General features: G+C 50.5%; 1 protein-coding gene across 1 annotated transcript in view; it reads right to left on the bottom strand.

Moving 5' to 3' along the window:
* lrp1ab (low density lipoprotein receptor-related protein 1Ab) overlaps positions 1-20000 on the bottom strand; it is a 115147-nt gene that overhangs the window by 48466 nt on the left and 46681 nt on the right. The window contains 21 exon segments of the mRNA XM_062541235.1: positions 1-185; positions 290-454; positions 1023-1227; positions 3061-3258; positions 3831-4070; positions 4785-4985; positions 5447-5629; positions 8191-8358; positions 8690-8770; positions 8995-9111; positions 9395-9520; positions 9946-10086; positions 10230-10352; positions 10674-10863; positions 11078-11300; positions 11642-11822; positions 12394-12630; positions 13128-13271; positions 13977-14166; positions 15918-16140; positions 17057-17219. The exon segment at positions 1-185 is cut by the window's left edge and continues 60 nt beyond it. Of these exon segments, the coding sequence (XP_062397219.1) occupies positions 1-185; positions 290-454; positions 1023-1227; positions 3061-3258; positions 3831-4070; positions 4785-4985; positions 5447-5629; positions 8191-8358; positions 8690-8770; positions 8995-9111; positions 9395-9520; positions 9946-10086; positions 10230-10352; positions 10674-10863; positions 11078-11300; positions 11642-11822; positions 12394-12630; positions 13128-13271; positions 13977-14166; positions 15918-16140; positions 17057-17219 (3684 nt within the window).

Here is a 20000-nt window from a genome sequence, read left to right as displayed (position 1 = left end):
GGACCACGGTCACGTCGTGGCCCGTCCACTTGTTGGCCTTGGCCAGCGTGTTGGTGCGCCAGTCGGTCCAGTAGACCTCGCCGCCATACATGGTGACGGCAAACGGGTGCGACAGGTATTCGTGTCCCCGGAGGACCTCGATGAGGCCGGAACCGTCGTAGGAGGCAGAGTAGATAGCGTCTGACCTGGGAGGGGAGGAAACCAGTTAGTAACACAGTGCGCGCATGTTGATTTGAGTAGCCATAATTAATCACAATGCAAACGTCTTTTAGATCTTTTCGTAAATAACCTTGCGTCAATCCACAAGATGCGTCTCTCCAAGTAATCCACCGTGAGCCCATTGGGCCAGCCTCCATTTCCCGTTTCCCTGTGGATGGTTTGGCGGCCTTCCCCACTCATAGAGGCTGCCTCTATTCTGGGAGAGCTAGCATCCCAGTCTGTCCAGAAAAGAATCCTGGAGGGAAATTAAATAAAAGAAAGAAATAATGAAATGGATTATGGAGACAAGCGAGTGAACAGACGACAAAGGACGGCTGAAGGTGACTCACATGGGGGCTCAATGGACATTAGCATCATCCCCCCACTGCAGGGGGCTAGCAGGGTCTGTGCTAGCATTCATGACATGACATGCCACATGGCTAGATCATAATATCACACTCCCTGCAGGGGTTCTGCTAACATTATCAAAGGACCCCCCCTGTGGGGAAATTAGCCATTTCAATGTCTAATGTCAGTTGTAATCGTCAGCATAAAAGTGCTAATATGCATAATTCCGCATTGCAGGATACGGCATCCCAGAGGGCTCAAGTGAACCTGATCAAAGCGCGTCCCATGATGGGTCAGACCAAATGGATCTCTAGTTCCTCCCACACACACACGAGGACTCAGAGATATGTGGGGGATGTTGGAGGAAGCTCATGTTCACTTCTATGGGGTGTCTTGGTACAGTTTTCATTGTTTACAGCAATATAAATAGAACTTAATCAAAGCGAATATATTTGGAGACATAAAGATGCCCGTACCCTTCTCTGGGGTCGAGAGCGATGGCTCGAGGGTGCTCCACTTCTCCAGCGAGCAGGGTGGTCCGCATGGTGCCGTCCAGCTTGGCCACCTCGATCTGGTCCAGGTTGCTCTCCACCCAGTAGATGTTCCCAGCAATCCAGTCCACAGCCAGACCCTCGGGAGTAGCCAAGCCATACTGGATCACCACCTCAAAACTGGTCAGGGCTGGGAGGAGAGGAGGAGAGAGGAGGCACTGTTATCACCATGATTGTTCAGTCTCCTGACAGTATTGCCAGTACATAACAGTACATTACATTACATTACATTACCAAATAAATTACCAGTATGGCATAATGGTTCAAATAGGCTTTCTTTTGACATGTAGAGATGGGCCCACATCTGCAATTGGGAACCGATGATGTGGGTTCTACTAACTAACTAGAAGCATGCGCCTCAAAAATGCACATTACAAGAATAGGCACTGCCCAGATCATCCAGTAAGAGAATTACATGTGTTTGGGTGAAAGCCATAGAGATTTTGATGACACACACACACGGTCATACACGCCACACCATACAACCCAATACCACTCTACAAAACACCAGAATATAAGAGGACACCCAATCCAAGACGGATCCCTTTATAACGGGCCTCAGGACGGGCGTCTTTAGCCAAACGCGACCCCCCCCCCCCTCGAGTGCCCGTCCACAGACGAGGGAGATCCCTCAGGCTGACCACGCAGCGAGTGGGAGGGAATCCCACCGACGAGCGCAACAACACTGCGAGCTTTCTTCCTTCAGCTCGGTGACGACCCGCAAACCGAGAAGGGCCTTCTGCCACAGTCATAATGAGACGCTCATGTGTGAGTGTGCAATTCTCGACCAAAATGCGGTGACTTTTTGGTTGAGGAACTCTTCTCGCACGCCTCTATTCATTTCATTCTGCTGCTTTCCTGAAAAACACTCCGGGGTCCAGCCGAGGCCAAACCTAACAACACAGGCAGATCCCAGTAGGAGGATCGAGCCAGTCCAGACAGGCTGGAGAGGAGAGGCCTGTTGGCTTCTCCAGCTCTGTTTAGCTGAACAGGACACTGACTGTGCTTTACGGGAGGCCAGATGAGGAGAAGGAGGAGGAGGAGGAAGTTTTGTAGGGATGTTGGCAGCCATGTCTGGCAAAAGTTATTTTTCTTCTAGTAGATTCCAAGAAGCCTTAAATGGGGAGCAGCAGGAGTGCTCTACAAGCTAGCGTGTATGTGTGTGTGTGTGTGGCTGTATGTGAGGGAGGGAGAGGAAAAACAAGGAGGGGGAAGACAAAGAAACTGCTAAGAAGAAAATGTACATCTGAATGGGCGTGTAAGCACCAAGTAGATGCTACTATACAATATGCTGCTTATAGTTATTTACGTTCATGTGCTATGTAATCTATAGCCAAGCCCTTTATATAGACCCTCCAGCAGTAGCTTAAAGCCTCAGTCACGCTAGAGCGAGTGTAGAGAGAAATGAGAGAGGACAACGAGGCTCTCGTCCTGCCCCCTCTCTCCACTCCGCCGAGCTCCCGAGAGGGCAGCACATCCGTGCCGGGCAAAAGGGCACCGCCGCGCAACGCTGCCCTGAGAGAAGCAGGGTCACCGCTCTCCGGGAAGACAATGAAACGGGCCGACACCCACCTGACCACAGAGAACCAAAATGGCTGGCGCGGGGGAGGGGAGAGGGGAGAGGGGAGAGGGGGGATTACCGAGCCGTGCAATTTATAGGTATTATGCCGTTACGCAACACTGAACTGAGGAGACGTTTTACATAAAAGTGCGCGCATACAAAGAGCTGGCTAATGTCAGCATGCTTCACAATGAATGGCACGGTTACTTCACAGTTATTGAGAACAGTTAATGACGGACCGGGCCCATTAGTTTTCAATAGCCTCCTTTGGCGGGCAAAATAATTCAGAGAACCCTGCTCCCAATTCCTGAAGCCTTTTTGGCAGGCAACCCCCCCCCCCAAAAAAAAACACAGAACCTTGCTCCAAAATCCCGTTCTCTGGGAAAAGCAGGAATGCCTTACCGCCATTGTCCGACAACGTTCCGCGGTAGATCTTGTCCTCCACCACGTCGGTCCAGTAGAGCATGCTCTCGTTGAAGTGGAAGTCCAGGGCGATGGTGTTCCGCAGGCCTGGCACCAGCACGCTGAACTCGCCCTTGTGCAGGTCGATGCGTCGGATCTCGTGCCGGTTGGAGAAGATGATGAACGGCTTGAACGGGTCTGTGTGGGAGTGAGGAGAGGACGAGAAGAAAAGAGGGGATCAGAGATAAAAGACAGAGAGAGAGAGAGAGAGGGATGGTAGGAGTTGTGGACAAGCGAGGAATGTGACAGCGTGGGAATGAAGGGATGGCTAAGAGAGAGAGGACAGACTTCTGCCACGGGCTGCTGAAGTGAAGAACTGAGAATACTCAAGTAGGAAAAGCAGAGAAGAATACAAACTTAGGGAAAACGAGAGCATAATGAATAATGTATGCCAACACAAGATGGAGCGCGTGTTGAATCATTTCACTTTTTTTCCTTTTTTTTTTTGAAGCATTTTGAAAATCTTTCCAAGAGAGACTCTCTGAATTGTGTCTGGTGTTTGAGATGTACTGTGGAGAGCAACAACAACAGGAATAAAGAAGCCCGTGAACAAAACGTATTGAACATGATGTAGAGCTTCTGGAGAGGCATGTCTGATCATATTCCCTTCTCTCGGCTCATCCTCTCCAGCCCTTTCACTTTTCATCGTTTTTTCTCTCTCCCTTTCTTCTCTCTCTCTTTTTCTCCCTCTTCCACCCCCCCCAGCTCACCCGTGCTGTAGCAGCTCTCCTTGTCCGTGTCCAGGGCCCAGCCCTCGTAGCAGGCGCACTTGACGTTGAACTTGTCCTGGATGCAGCGCTGGCTGCACTTGAGGTGCTTGGCGCAGAAGCTCTGGATCTGGCACGTCTTGTTGTCCGGGCCCACCTCCATGCCCACGGGGCACAGGCACATGATGCCCTCCCCGGGCGCTATGCTGCAGTTGTGACTGCACCCACTCAGCAAACACAAATCTGCAGAGACAGAGAGGGAAGAGAGAGAGAGAAATAAAGAAAGAAAGAGGGAGACAGAGAGAGAGAGAAAAAGAGAGGGAGAGAGAGAGTGATACAGAAGGATTGAGTAGGCACGGTGGAACAGGAGGAGCAGCAGGCAGACTGAGTGAACAGAATGATAAGTGTGTGTAGTGTGCTATGCGGGCGCTGTATATTCTCCAGAGGAACTCACTGCAGGGAGTGTGTGCTGCCAGTGAGTGGGAGAGAGAGAGAGAGAGAGAGAGAGAGAGAGAGAGAGAGAGAGAGGAGAGCACTGTAATTAATCAGGGAATGGGGAGAGGATTGATTTCTCCAGCTCATGTCTGCGTGGCATGCCTAGTGTTACTTTGATTTCGGGGTCCACCATACTGTAGTTTTCTTACAGGACGGGTGACTGATTCAGGGAGCATGTACTGTATGTCAGTGTTTCTGTGTGTTAGGAGTATTTATGGCCTGATGGCTTGGGCATCTCTGTGTGTGTGTGTGTGTGTGTGTGTGTGTGTGTACGTATGTATGTGTGTGTGTATGTGTGTGTGTGTGTGTGTGTGTGTGTGTGTGTGTGAGTGTGTGTGTGAGTGTGTGTGTTTGAGTGTGTGTTTAAGTGTGTGTTCGAGTGTGTGTCTGTGTGTTTGAGTGTTTGCTCGAGTGTGTGTTTGAGTGTGTGTCTGTGTGAGTGTGTGTGTGTGTGTTACTTACCACAGAGCTCCTCGTCAGAGCCATCAGGGCAGTCGTTGTTGCCGTCACACAGCTTTTCGGGGGGCAGGCAGATGGTGTCGTTGTTGGCACACACCACGTGATGTGACGCTGTGCACCCCAGCGGCTCACAGTTCTCCTCGTCTGAGTTGTCCTCACAGTCGCTGTCCCCGTCACACACCCAAGCCTTACTGATGCAGCGAGCTGTGTGAGTGTGTGTGTGTGTGCGTGGGGGGGGATTAGATGAGAGAAAGAGGAAATTAAAAGTTTACATAAGGACCCGTTTTCATCTTGTTTGATCTTTCCAGTGACAGTATTGTCTGGTATTGTAAATCGTAGGCGGTAAGATCTCTACTACATAATTATGATTTAATTTATGACAAACACTATCCACAGACAGGACAATAACATTCAAAGGGAACAGTTTTTCTAGGACACGGGTTTAATAATAAAGACTTGACTAATAGTTTGTTCTTTGAACTAAGTGTTCAAACAACATTCAAACAACTTTAAAAGGTGTATTTTAATGCACTTTGCTAGACAGTGATATGAACAGATGTAAATTGAGAATATTACAGTGTAATATTGAGAATACTAAATTGAGAATATTACACTGTAATCTTCTCAATATATAAAGGGCACAGGCAGATGCAGCCTCCACTCACCAGAGTCTTTGCAGCCAAACTTGACGGCGGGGTCGCACATGTGCGTGACCCCCTCGCAGTTCTTCTCGTCGCTCAAGTCCATGCAGTCGGTGTCGCCGTCGCAGCGCCAGCGCATGGGGATGCACAGGCCGTCCATACGGCACTGGAACTCATCCGTGTGGCAGCCGCCAGGGGGGCGCGTGGCTGGAGGAGAGGAGAGGAGAGGAGCGAGGGATGGAGGGAGGAGAGGGAGGAGAGGAGGAGACGGAGGGAGGGAAGAGAGGAATGGAGGGAGGAGAGGGAGGAGAGGGATGGAGGGATGGAGGGAGGAGAGGGAGGAGAGGGATGGAGGGAGGAAAGGAGGAGGGATGGAGGAGGGAGGGATGGAGACAGAGAAAGAGGGAGGGATGGATGTAGACAGAGAAAGAGGGAATGAAAGTTGGGAGGGAGGGAAAGAGAGAGAAAGAGGGAAGGAGAGGTGGAAGGGATGGAGGGAGGGAGGATGGAGACAGAGAAAGAGAGAGAGAGAAGGAGAGAGGGATGAAGGCAGGGAGTGTGGGAGGGATGGAGACAGAGAAAGAGAAAGAGAGGGAGAGAGGGAAAGTCCGTGTCAGAGCGTGAGAACGGTGTTGGAGCAGCTGAGGGCCAGCAACTAGCTGAATGGCTGAAGTGGCGGCCAGCAGCGCGGACACTAATGAGCACGCCAGCGGCCATGTTTGACGTCATCCCGGAGAAACAAGTGTCAGAAACAAGCAGGAGAGCAGGAGGAGGGCGTGCGGGGGCCAAGCCAAACACTGGGCAAAACTTAGTTTCCCATGCGCCCCAAGCCCAGCGAGGGCGTGCGACCATTAAGGGCCCGCGGAGGACTGCTGGGGAAGTTATAATGATGCCCCCCCCCCCTCATTGAGAGAGAAGGTCACATGTTGGCACGGGGCGAAAGGCTAAAAGGTGCTGGCGCTTGGCACGGCGCGCTGCCTCCACATGTCGGGCACCAGCCAAGTCCCCGCATTTCATGCTCTCTCTCCGCGCCCCAGATGACTTCCAGATGGAGAGCGTTTGACGGCGGCGGCGCCCGCCCTCCCCCCCCCCCACGCGGTCCTCTGTTCTCGTGACGGCCGCCCGGGTCCCCTGTCTGCCAGTCGGGGGACGCAGGGGAGGCTCAGTGGTGCGTGTGGTGCCAGGCTGGTTTCGTGGCATCGCGTGCGGGAGGGGGAAAAAACACTCTCAAGAGGGCACCACAGGCCTGAATGGGCCGCCTGAAAAACCCAGGCACGGTTAGAGCCAGACCCCCGGTCTCTCGGTCGCCGAGTCCCCCGGTAACCCTGGCCCTCGTTTGAGGCCCTCGGCTTGGCTCTCCGCCCCGTCTTCACCAGATCCAAACCCCGAACTAACTCCACTGCCATCGTCGGGGCCTGTGGATGTTTTTTTCCCCCCCTCCGTTTCAACATGGAATCAATAAAACAACGTTAAAAAATGCTGTACAACTCCATGTGGTAAACACGAACATTTCCTGGCAAGCGGAAGGTTTCGCAAGCGAGAAAAAGAGCCCCATTGTTGCGTGCGGTCGCGGGAGAAATGCAGAGAGGGCTCGGCAGACCACATCTGGTAAACCTGTGGCATTTTCAAGCACATCGGCACTCAGCGCGCGGGTTTACATTTAGACGTTTAACTGCGCGGTGGACACAGGCGTGCTGGCACAAGGCGGCTGCGTTCTCCAGAAACTATGTGTTTTCCCAGCCAGCAGGTGTGAAAATGGCACTAATATTATCCTAACGTTGCTAACTATGTGGGCAAACACTTACACCTCACTTTTTTTTAATGCGTTCTTGTTGGTCTCTACAGTCTGTCAACACTTAAATAGACTGTGTCTATTAAATAGTCTCGACAGTCAAACAACAATAAGTAGACATTTTAATGCAAGGGCACTTTAGGGAGGATTACAAGAACTATGAAACCACTATTCCATTAGTCTCAGCAGAACAATTTGGGGCAGGCATTTCTCGTTCACTCAGAGTACAGAGGGGGGAGATGGGAATGGTATCGGGAAAGGATGACTGATCGGAATCAAACTCAGATGGGCACACATAATGTGGTTGGGATTCTGGGATCTGTCCTGAACAAGGCATTCCTTGAGTGGGGCTATCCTAACACAACCCCACTCCATCTCTGCGCCACCAGTAACCACCGCATGTTTCATATTCCATTCCATTCCATTCATTACCTACAAAAGCAACCACTTGATATCATTTAAATATTTTGTAATAACAATTCCCAACTTCCAGAGTAAGAAGAGAGAGCAAATAGAGTCAGATGAGTAGCACTGTACAAACTAGAAAAGCACTCAGTGAGCGCAAACCAAACACAATTTAATCGTTTCTTCCTTGGGTCATTTCAGACTTTCCTTGACATTTCATCGAAATCCATCCATAGCTTTTTGAGTTATCTTGCGAACAAACTGACAGACAAACAAACAAACAAACCCCGATGAAAACATAACCTTCTTGGTGGAGGTAATTAATATGCAATGTAAACAAGCTTCTCTGACACTTGCAGAATGACAGTCTCCACTGATTGCCAAATATTAACACCCAGGACTTCATTGGAACTACTTTGGGGGCTGGAGAACATCACAAACAATTACTGAAGAATTTGTATTCCAGCAGTGAAACTCTAAGGCAGTGAATTTTGTGCTCCTGAGCCCTTCGGACTAATGAAGGTGAGACTGCAGACGCCCTGATCTGGGCACAGTCTCCGCAGTGTCTCACCTTGGTTGGTGCAGTTGGCGTGAGTCTCGTCGCTGTGGTCTGCACAGTCATTGTCGCCGTCGCAGGTCCAGTACTCGGGGATGCAGCGGCCGCTGTTGCACTTGAACTGCACCCCCGAACACGAGTGCGTGCAGCCCGCCTCATCACTGTTGTCTCCGCAGTCGTTATCTGTGCATCATCATCATCATCACACAAACACACACACACACACACAGATAGACAGATGCACACAGACACACACAGACAAACACATACACACACAGACACACACAAACACACACAAACACACACACACACACACACACACAGACACACACACACACACAGACACACACACACAAACACAGAATAGACAGTAAGATATATAAAAATGAAGTCAATCAAAGTTCATGAAAGATGCAGATATAAGAATAAAACTAAGTTAACTGATTTTGCACCAAAGGCCGTCTGTCTTCATTCTAGCCTTCAGTTGCATTAAGGTGCTGTACACTGTACTCACCGTTATCACAACGCCAGTTGATGTTGATGCAGCGGCCATTGTTACAGGTGAACTGGGTGAGGGGGAAGCAGGTCGGATAGGCTGTGGGGACAGCAATAGCCCATTTCAGTCACATTATGTGTAAACACACACACACACACACACACACACACACACACACACATTACATTATATCTCTGAGGCTTCTGGGTCTAATGTCTTCAAATGTAATAATATTTGTCCAGATTGGTCAGTGAAGGTGCAAAGGCATCACTGAATGTGTTGTGTGAGTGAGCTTGCTTGCACATCAGAGATTAGCCACTGACCACACGAGGCAGGCTCGTCCGAGCGATCTCCGCAGTCGTCGTCCAGGTCACAGGTCCAGGACTGGGGGATGCAGCGGCCACTGGCACAGGCAAACTGATTGGGCGGACACGTACGAGCTGGAGGGGGAGGGGGGGGGGGGGGACAGATCAGGTTAAAGATCAGGAGTGGGTGGGAGGGATATCACCCATCAGTCACTGGGTTCCTTCCCATCCAGCTTAATAAGATGTATGATGACGTAACGGAAACCAAGTGTTTATGTTTTCATCCCTCGCCCTAACACTTCTTTTTGAGAGGCAAGGGCTAGGGGCAAGGGGTAACATAGAGAATTGGGACCGGGCCTTAATAAGGTGAATTGTGAGTGTGTTCATTTGTGATTATGGAGGAGGAGGAGGAGGGCACCTGAGCAGGTGGTGTTGGACTCGTCTTCATCATTGCCACAGTCGTTGTCTCCATCGCAGACCCAGCGCAGGGGGATGCAACGGTTGTTGTCACACTTGAAGCGGTCTGAAGGGCAGGTGTGCTGGTCTGGAAACAGTCACAGAGACACATAAGCTTTCGTCTGCCTCGAACGTCCCCGTCTGGTCGGGATTTATTTTTAAATAAACTGTCCTTGTCATTGTTTACGCTTTTTCTCCCCACAGGCTGTTGTCGTCGTCTCATTTTTAAATAGTTTTGCTGTGAGCACAACTGCCTCAACCCACGATGAAGGATTAAAATAAATGTGTGTGTGTGTGCGTGTGTGAGTGTCAGCGATAGGAAAAAAACGGACAGAGAAAAGGACAGAGCTGAGAAGCAACCATATGGTTTCAAATCACATAATCTGATGGAGAACAATGGGCTCTGGGAGAAAAGTTGGCAGAGACCGAACGCACTAAAATATGCATTGAAATTTCAAGCCTAAGCTGCCTCAGCGCCGCCGGCGGCAACGGAAAAGGCACCATCCCACTCACGGCAGAGGTCCGGTGACTCGTCACTGTTGTCCAGACAGTCGTTGTCTCCGTCGCACTTCCAGCGCTCCTGGATGCAGCGGCTGTTCTCGCAGGCGAACTCGCCAGCCTGACACTGCGGGGGAGGCTGGTAGGAGGGGTTGGCTGGGAGAAGAGAGGGGGGCAGAGAGGGCAGAGGGGTCAGACTTGACAGTAGCCCGGAGGGACGAGAAGCGGTTAATTCTCCATCGGGGGAAGATATTTCGCTCTCGCGCCGCAATTTGTCGGCTGACAAGTCGCCCACTCACCTTGGCAGGTGATGTTGTGGGTGTCGAGGATCTGGTCATCTGGACAGCCACACGTCCTGCCGCTGGGAATGGCCAGACACAGACTGCTGCAGCCGCCGTTATTGACACGACACAAGTTGGTACCTACAACGGAGAAGCGCACGATTTCAGTCAAGGGCACAGATCTCTCAGTCAGACATACAATGCGTGCTTTGTAAATAAGCAGGGCAGATAATGGCCAAGGCCGGGTTTCCCAGATTCATTAAGAAGCTCTTAATTGCTAGGAACTTCTTAGGAGCGTTCTTAGAACGTTCTTAAAGCGCTCCTAAGAAGTTCTTAGCACTCAAGAGCTTCTTAACGAATTTGGGAAACCCGGCCCAAGACTCTACTGAAGCGGTCATTAGTGCCATGCCAGAGGGAGAAGGCGCTGTAAAAGATCGGTGGAGGAATTATTCCTGCGGTCACCTTGTTGCTGTTGAGCGTCGTAAGTGCGGATCTCGTAGATGGGCGGCCGCTCCACTCGCAGGAGGGTGACGTTCTTGGTCTCTTGATCGACCTTGTAGATGCCGCCGCCTCGGTACTCATTCCAGAACAGGAAGTTTTTGTAGTGGCTCAAGCCGAAGGGGTGGGTCAACTCCGGTCCTTCGTACACGGTCTAAATCAGAACCAAAGCGTCTCATACACATCCACGATCATCTGCTATATCAGTGCATGCTTCTATAAATATCTAACACTGTGGTTGAATGTGCACAGCACAACCAAATCCCACCAGAATCTAAACGGACAATTATATTTGGTCAACAATTCTAATTAAATCAAAAACTAGTTTCCAAATCGTGTGTGATGTGCAACGGAACTCTGTGTCTGACCCTGCGCTCCGTGGTGTTGATGAACACCATCTCGATGCGGTCGTAGAAGGCGTCCACCCAGTAGAGGATGCCGTTGGGGATGTCCAGCGTAAGGCCGTTGGGCCACAGCACCGTCTTGGCGGTGAGGAAGACGCCGGCGTTGGTGCCGTCCATCCAGGCCCTCCTGATGCTGCCGCGGTTGGTGCCCGTGGGCTCCTCCTCCCAGTCCGTCCAGTACATCCACCTGGAAGAGAGCCAGCAGCTCAGGTCAGCACTGATCGGACTTCCAAGAGGTCCAGTTCAGGATCACAAGGGGCTCCTCTCTCAGGGGACAGAGAGCGATAGATACTCTGCGGATGCTATGTGTCCCTATTTTAAACATCTGTTTGCAAAATGCATATTGTGCTAATATGACTAAGACTTCTATTTACAAGTATGCGGGAGAACAGAACATCAGAAGATTTTGATATGACATGATTAAAAGTGCCTGGTTCAATTTAAAGAACAGGTTAATGTACAGACAGAATTAAATGGATTCCATGTTATAGCACTTAGAGCTTGAGCAGCTGTGGTCTGGTCACTCACCCATTCTGAGGGTCCACCACGATGGCTCTCGGGTGAGTCATCCCGCCCTCGATCAGGGTCTTGCGCGTCTGAGAGGCCTTCTCCAGCCGGGCCACGTTGATGGTCTTCTTGGGCCCGTCGTCCGTCCAGTACAGGTTCTTGCCCATCCAGTCCACGGCCACCCCCTCCACCGTGTGGATCCCTGTGAAACCGAACAGGAAGCAAAAATAAAACAAGAGACAGGAGAGAGACCCACTGAGAAAGTCACGTACAGTGACTATTAACGGGGCGACTCTCAGCAGTTCTTAGCCCCAAATTTGAAATGAGAAAGAGATCTGCAGTGCAGAGAGCCAGGCCCTTCTGAGTCATCCCAGCAGCATCCGCGACTCAAAGGCACACCGAGGTGTTTCATTTCTGGGCTCCCTTCCCCTCCGGCTCCACTGATTTTCTCTATAGATGTCCTTTTAAGCCGACCGCAAGCATTTACCCACCATCAGATACTACCTGCACTCCAGGAGGAAGTGTTTTCCAGGCAGACCGTTTTCCTTTTTCCTTTATTACGGTCACTTGAAATCAATTCCTACCCGGCGTCCTATCTGTTATTCCCTCGGAGCCTGAGCTCTTTGCAGTCACGTCTCGCTAACAATCTCCTCATCGAATCTCGCTTCCATTCAGCGTGGAGGCTTCCTTCTTTAATCAAGCACTCAGCCTCAGTAAGGTCTGTCTGTCCTTCACCGAGAACCCTCGGACCTCGCTGGTCTGGCTTATCGTACCTTGCTTAATTATAGTGTCCCTCTCCGTGCCATCGATCTTTTGGCGGCCGATCAGGTAGCTGGTGGCGTCGGCGAAGTAGATGAACTCGGTCTCGGCGTGGAAGTCCAGGGCCCGTGGGTTCATCAGGTTCTCGATGGGGATCATGTACTCGTCCGGCACCTTGGCGTTTAGGTCCATGCCACGGATGATGCCGGGCCTCCCCTTCCCGTACACCAGGAACAGCTCGTGGTCCGGTTCTGTGGAGAACAAAACTAGATCAGATAACACCGTCTGGGGCAGCCCCGAGCAGCTTCACCAACCAGAGAACTCTCTACATTTTCCGTCTAGTGTTCCTTCCAATCCCCTGGCTGCTAGTCTCCACTTTCTGCATCAATGTCTCCCTCACCACTTTAGGGAGTTCTATATGCATCTCCTCAGGTTTGGGATGTACTGTACGAGAGACTGAAGGCCATTAGAGCATGTGTTTTTCCTTCTGATCTGTGTGTACTACTGTACTTCCTCTAAGCGCTACTTCCTCTGAGTCCCACGTCACAGACAGGATTACCTGCTACAGTGCTGTGGAGCTGTTGGTGCGTTGTGGGTGGGGTGCGGGTGCGTTGTGGGTGTGGTGCGGGTGCGTTGCAGAGTGTAGTGTGGTGCCCGGTGCGTTGTGGGTGTGGTGCGGGTGCGTTGCAGAGTGTAGTGTGGTGCCCGGTGCGTTGTGGGTGTGGTGCGGGTGCGTTGCGGGACTCACTCTTGCAGGACTTGCCGTCGCTGCCCAGGCTGAAGCCAGAGCGGCAGCGGCAGGTCCGCATCTTGTGGCTGTTGCCCAGCAGGCACATGTCCGAGCAGCCGCCAGGCTTGCCGTGCTGATCAGAGGCACACGCGTGACTCCTCACTGCCAACAGAGAGCACCGCAGCACAGGGAGAGAAGGAGACCAGAGAGGACAAGAGGGAAAGAGGGGAAGAGAATAAATGAGGAGGATTAGAATTGTGATTAGGAAGAAAGAGGAGTTCAGGACCGGTGAGTCATTACATTACATTACATTACGTTACATTACGTTACAGTTACATTTACATTACATTTCATTTGGCTGACGCTTCTTAACCAAACCGACTTACAACATGGTAATAATAAAATTTTACAACAATAAAACAACAAGCACAATAAGTGCATCAATGAGTGTAGCAAGTGCATCAATCAGTCACAACACAATGACCCTAATAAGAACCGTTGTATGTAATGACCATGCCCTGTTATCTGGCCTGCTTGTCAGTAGTATCTATTTATTTATTTTGTCTTTTAATTTATTTCTGAAGTTGAGTTCTGACACTTGAGGAATTTCAATACTTATAAATGCTTAGGGATTTGGTTAGACTACAAGTTCAACTTAACAGTCTCTTCTATATGCATACAGTAAGTCTTACCAGAGAGTTTCAAAGGCACACTGCTTATTAACTTAAAAAAGCCTTTACTTTTAGGGGCTTACGCGTTGCGACAACAATGCCTTCCTCAGAGCTACTTATGAACGCGTAGTTATGAGTACACGACAATAAACGTTGAACTTGAACTTGTGTGTAGTGACGTGGGTCGTGTGGTCACCTGGGGGCTGGCGTCTCTGGTGGTACACGTGGAGGGCACCTCCCTTGTCCACCCGGGTCACCACATGGAAGTCCGACCGGTTGAAGCGGTTGACGCGGATGACACTGGTCTTGGGCTGCATGTTGGCGTTGTCCGAGTTGGTGGCGTACAGGTAGTTCTCGAACACAGTCAGGCCGTACAGGTGCTCGATCTGACCAATGGACAAAAAAAAAGAGACAAAAAGACGAGAGGAAGGGTGTGCTTAGAAAATACTGTTTTGAGTGGAAATTTTTGCAAGGTCAAAATTACACAGAGCACTTACATTCTTTGGTCCCTAGACACGCCATTAAACTAATTGAAAACTGATTTTCAAATGTGGACTTCATCCAAGCGCAACTATGCTTGCCATGGATTCATTCCAAAAGTTCCACAAAGTACTGTGTGCAATCACAGCAATCACTGCAAAAAAAAAAAAAAAAGGCTCTCTTCGTCTCAGGCATGCGGCGCTCTGCTACGCAGCTGACACAGTTCTGACCATGGCGTGGCAACTCTGTGCACCAATCTGACATTTGCAAAATGTAAAGTAATCGCTTTCCTTCCTGGACATCGACTTTTCGCCGGTCTCTTTCTGACCCTGACACAGCCGCCCATTTCAGACAAGTGATTTGATAAATCTCATGAGAATCATTCGGAGCGCTTCCGCGGTGCGCTCGGCTTTTGAGGGGGGAGGGGGGCTGGGCATTCAGCAGTGGCAGAGTAATTGGTTTTAAAGAGACTGGTGAAAAGCGTAGCCCGCGGCTGGCTACGGGCCTGACCCGTTGCCCAAACAGCGCAGCCAAAATGCCAAACAGAAAACAGTTTTGTTTCGTAACAGTCTACGTCTCAATGACAGAATGTGTGTCTGAGAGAGAATCAAAGAGGGTGTATATATATGTGTGTGTGTGTGTGTGTGTGTGTGTGAGTGTGTGAGAGAGAGAGAGACAGAAAAAAACAGAGAGAGAGAGAGAGAGAGAGAGAGAGAGAGAGAGAGAGAGAGAGAGAGAGAGAGAGAGAGAGAGAGAGCACAGCAGTGAGACTAATGACCAATGGGTTTCTTTTAAACATGGATGCTGCCTTAGGCTCGCTGCTTTCATTAAGCTCATTACTGGGACAGAAGCGTGCGCCCAGGGCCCCGTCTGACGGAGGAGCAGACCAGAGCCATGCCGCTACAGCACATCACAGACACAGCCTCAATCTCCTCAACTCAGCCCCCAACACACACACACACACACACACACACACACACACACACACACACACACACACACACACACACACACACACACACACACGCACACGCACAGTCGCACACGCACACGCACACAAACACGAAGATACAGCATGCGCGCGTGCACGCGCACACACATACGCACACACGTACGCTCATACATACGCATACATACACACACACACACACACACACACACTTCCAGCCTTGACACCCCAGACGGAGCACCACCCAAGACGAGCCCAGGAGATCCAGCAGACTCCCTCCAGGCCCAGCACCTGGCACCAGGATGGATGGCGAGCGCTAGCAGGGCCACTTTCCCTGCGCTTCTCCACAGACGGGACGCTTAACGGCCGGCGCTCACGGCCCTGGCTTTGACAAATGGGCTGGGCGAGGCTGATCGACAGCTGTGGTGATGGGGGCAACAGGGCGAGCAGGGGGGGGGGGGGGGGGCTGCAGAGACCTGACCACAGACCTGTGAGTGTTGTCCAGGGACGTGTGGCTGGGGGGGGGGGGTGTGAGAGGCAAGAGAGGAGACCCAATCAGAGGGAGAGATGGAGCACTACAGTGAGGATGGATGGGGCTCCCAAAACGCCTGCCAAAGCTTTCATACGAGGGGTGTGTGTGTGTGTGTGTGTGTGTGTGTGTGTGTGTGTGTGTGTGTGTGTGTGTGTGTGCGCATGTGTGTGTCTCACCAGTAAGCCCTGAATGATGGTGTGTCTGTTCCTGCCCTCGTAGTCCACCACCTCGATGTAGTCCAGGTAGGCGTCGGCCCAGTAGACCAGCCGGCTGACCAAGTCCAGCGTGATGCCGTGGGGGAAGACGATCTTGCTGTCCACCAACTTGGTGCGGTTCTGACCGTCCATGTCACAGCGCTCCACCTTAGGAATCTGCCCATAGTCAGTGAAGAACACCTTCCTGTATGGCAGACACAGAGAGACAAACAGAGTTTTGCCATCAAAATCAGCGTGCAATTAATAGACAAACTTAAACAGGCATTGTCTTATTTTATTTACGAATTAAAAGTTTCAGAATGCTTCTTTAATCCATGGTCATGTGCATTAAGAGTGGCGATATCTCCAATTTTGCAATCGAGACATCCTAGAGATTGCAAAAGCTAACTTATAACCCAGATGACTCAGTCATTAAATGATGTCCAAACCTTAATGCAAGACTGACTCAATACATTGCGGGTGATTTTATGATGATCCTTGCATTTTCTGTGCCTGCTTTTAGAGAAGTGAGAGAAAGTCTCACTTTGTGTGTGACTAAATATCACTAAGCATCTGTGATTATAATTATAACATTTAAGCTAATTAAATAGCTAATTTCCTTTTTCAATTACCAAAAGATGATTTTTTTTGGTACTTTGGGGTTAACTGTAACCATTTTCTGAGGCTGTTGAATGGTGCACAGGTGGCCTGTTGATTTGAATGGTGAATGGTGAACAGGTGGCATGTTGATTTGGTGCCTTTTAAATGGCCTCATAAATGGTTACAGTTAACCCCAAAGTACCATTTTTTTTATTACCCTTTTATTAAACTTTAGCATGGGTTCTTGACTTTTGCACAGCACTGTACACAAAATATTAGATCAATTACACTAGTATGAGTTTTCATTCTCCTCGTACAAGTCAGACGGAGTAAAGAGAACTCCACTGAATCTGAACCACGCTTCTGTCATGTCTGTGTCTGAGTGATAGTTGCTGACACCAAGGGAAGGGAAGGGAGTTGGCCAAAATATTCTTGCACAATCAAATGAAAGACAAATGAAAAAGAAGAACAGATGGATGGAAAGTGGTCTGGAGGGGAGGGGAGGGGAGGGGGGGGCTCACCCCATGGTTGGGTCCAGGGCGATGGCCTTGGGGTTGTAGAGCTCCTGGTCCAGCAGGGTGACGCAGGTGGAACCGTCTTTACTGCACACGAAGATGCGGTCGTCCATGTCGTCCACAAAGTAAAAGTTTCCCGTTAGCCAGTCGATGGCCATTTGCTCCACATCTGAGAGAGAGAGAGAGAGAGACACGGGAGACACAGAGACAGAGAGAGCGAGAGAGAGAGAAAAGAGACAGACAGTCAGTCACGGAGATTGATGAGTTTTTGCCACCATCCTCCTCTGATGAGTGTGCGGGATTGATATCTGTTATTGGGGCCGCTCTGGAGATGGATTGCTTGAGGTCAGCTGTTTGCTGGGGCGTGGCGAGTGGATGGATGGAGGGATGGAGGGATGGAGGGGGGGGCTGAGACGGAGAGAGAGAGAGATGAAGGATGGCCCACTCGGAGCTGCACCCCAATCAGGTGTGCTGGACTGAGACCACAGCCCACCCACCCACAAGAGGACCGCGAGGGACCGAGACACACATCCATCTTCCTCCTGCTCCCCACTCCTCTTCATCCATCATCATCTCTATCCATCTCAACCCGCATCACTACAGTCATCATATTCCCATTCTGTGCATACGTGCACAACAACAGGGAGAGGGAAGATCAAAACAGAATTGCTAAGACGTATTATATTTCACAGCCTATTTTCATAAGCGAGACTGGTTGCAAATATGCTGACTACAGACATCGGCAAACAAAACGGAAGTCTCTTGATAGAAATGATGGAGGAACTGACATGAAACACGGCGTGGCATTTAGGACTGTCTGATTTGTCAACCAGAAGTGTGCTGGGGATGTTGAGTGGAGTAAGGATGTGTGCTCGGATCGAATGTTTGTTGACATTTTTCGCTGTGATTCTTTTCATGCTGAAGGAAGCAGCCTGGATTCATACGCCACTTCATGTGCAGTGGCTTTTGCTCTGAACAAAAACAATCCGAAAGACATGAGCGGATACACAGATGATCTATGGACGTGGATACTACAACACTGCTCCTTCACAAAACAAACATTCTTCAAGCCTTTGGCATAAAAGCAATAAACAGTGGCTGGGGAGTTGTGCATCTGTGTGTGTGCGCGTACGTGTGTGTGTATGCGTGTCCATATATTAGCCCCGGCCAAAGGCTGACTCACTGAAGTCACAAGACTTCACATTGTTCATTCAACATGTGAAAACGCAGTCCCTACAAAGCCTTCCATTTCCAAAACACTAAACATGCCCAGACAAACACATCCACCAACAAATGATCATGCTAATACAAAAAAGCATCATCAAAACACTGTGGGCAGGAGGCACATGTTACGACACAGGCAATGAGCGGCAGAAAGACCTGCATTTCACCACTGACTGCCATAACAAGTCCTCATAAGCGTTAGAGCGTGCGGTGACAGCTGTTCGTGCTGTTCATGGGGGTCTGTTTGTCGAGGCACCTGCCGGTGGAGCTGCTGGCCCAGGAGGAGTGGCTCACGGCGGACTAGTCAACGGGACACGCGGACTGGAGGAGTCGGATGGAGGAGAGGGGGGATCTTTCCAGTAGTCCGTGTACAGGCACCGGCACTGGGCCCTCTTCTTAATGGCACAGCATTGGCCTTAACTCTCCCACTTCTCCAATGCTAGCTTTTGTACACACACTCAAAGAGAGGGAGGGGGGGTGGGAAGAGAGAGAAAGAGTGTCTGAGTGAGAGAGCGAAAAAGAGAGGGAGAGGAAGAGAGAGAAAGAGTGTGAGAGAGAGAGAGAGAGAGAGTGTGTGAGAGAGAGAGGAGAGAGAGAGAAAAAGAGTGTTTGAGAGAGAGAGGAGAGAGAGAGGGGGAGAGAGAAGGGGGGGCAGATAAAGCAGCCTCTCTTTCTGGCACTGCAGACATGAAATAATGCTGGCAGAATATGGAGGCCTCTCCAGGCTGCCCCCGCCCTCTTGTTCTCCCTCTCTCTCTCTCCCTCTCTTTCCCCCTCTTTATCTCTACCTCTCTTTCTCAAATGCAGGCACTCTCTCTTTCTCTCACGCAAACACTAACAATAAGAGTCTTTCTGAGAGTGGGTAGTGACTGGGCAGGCAGTGTCCCAGCTGCCTCCCATGATGCTTTGTGCCTAAACAGCTGCCACCTTCATTTCCTTTCAGGGTTTGAGCTGATGCACGGCAACCCCACATGCACTTAAGGCACACACACACACACACACACACACACACACACACACACACACACACACACACACACACACACACACACACACACACACACACACACACACACACACACACACACACACACACACACAAGGCTTCTTTCCATGCCATTATGTTCCTCGCCCATCCATTCCTGAGGGTACACAACCCCTCCATCCGATAAAACCCTTGCCTGCTTTTTTGGGAACTTTAACGGAGCCGAGTTTCTCTGTGCCAGTGAGCACGGTGGCCATTCTCTCCCTGCTGAAGCTTAAGTAACCACCCTGTCCTGGCCATGGGTAGAGTGTGTGTGCGACTGTGCGTGCGTGTGTACGTGTGTGTGTGTGTGTCTGTGTGTGTGTGTATAGAGGGGGATATGTCACTAATGCAGTGTTTCACACCCATGCTGAATCCCTCCAGCAAAGGCCCTTTGTGGCGCTGCCAAGCGAGCGCATGCTATATTTCACAGCCCAGCTCTGGAGCAGGTGGCTCCTATCCAGAACGGAACTCCATTGTTGACTGTGTTTTTGGCATAACAGCCCTCCATCTATTCTAATGTTAGAGGAGAGGGAGGGGGAGGGGGAGGGGGGGGAATCGTAAATATGATTTCCAATTTAAAAAGAAGGGGACGGACCAGAGGAATTCCTGATGGACAGACTGAATGGATTGAGCGATCAAACTCAAAGCTGCTAAATGGAGAGGGCCAACACAGGGAGGAGAGAGAGAGAGAGAGAGAGA

The sequence above is a fragment of the Sardina pilchardus genome, chromosome 7, assembly GCF_963854185.1.
Source record: "Sardina pilchardus chromosome 7, fSarPil1.1, whole genome shotgun sequence".
In the NCBI taxonomy this organism is placed as follows: Eukaryota; Metazoa; Chordata; class Actinopteri; order Clupeiformes; family Clupeidae; genus Sardina; species Sardina pilchardus.
The sequence above is the reverse complement of the archived record's forward strand: the minus strand, read 5'-3'. Positions and strand labels throughout refer to the sequence as shown.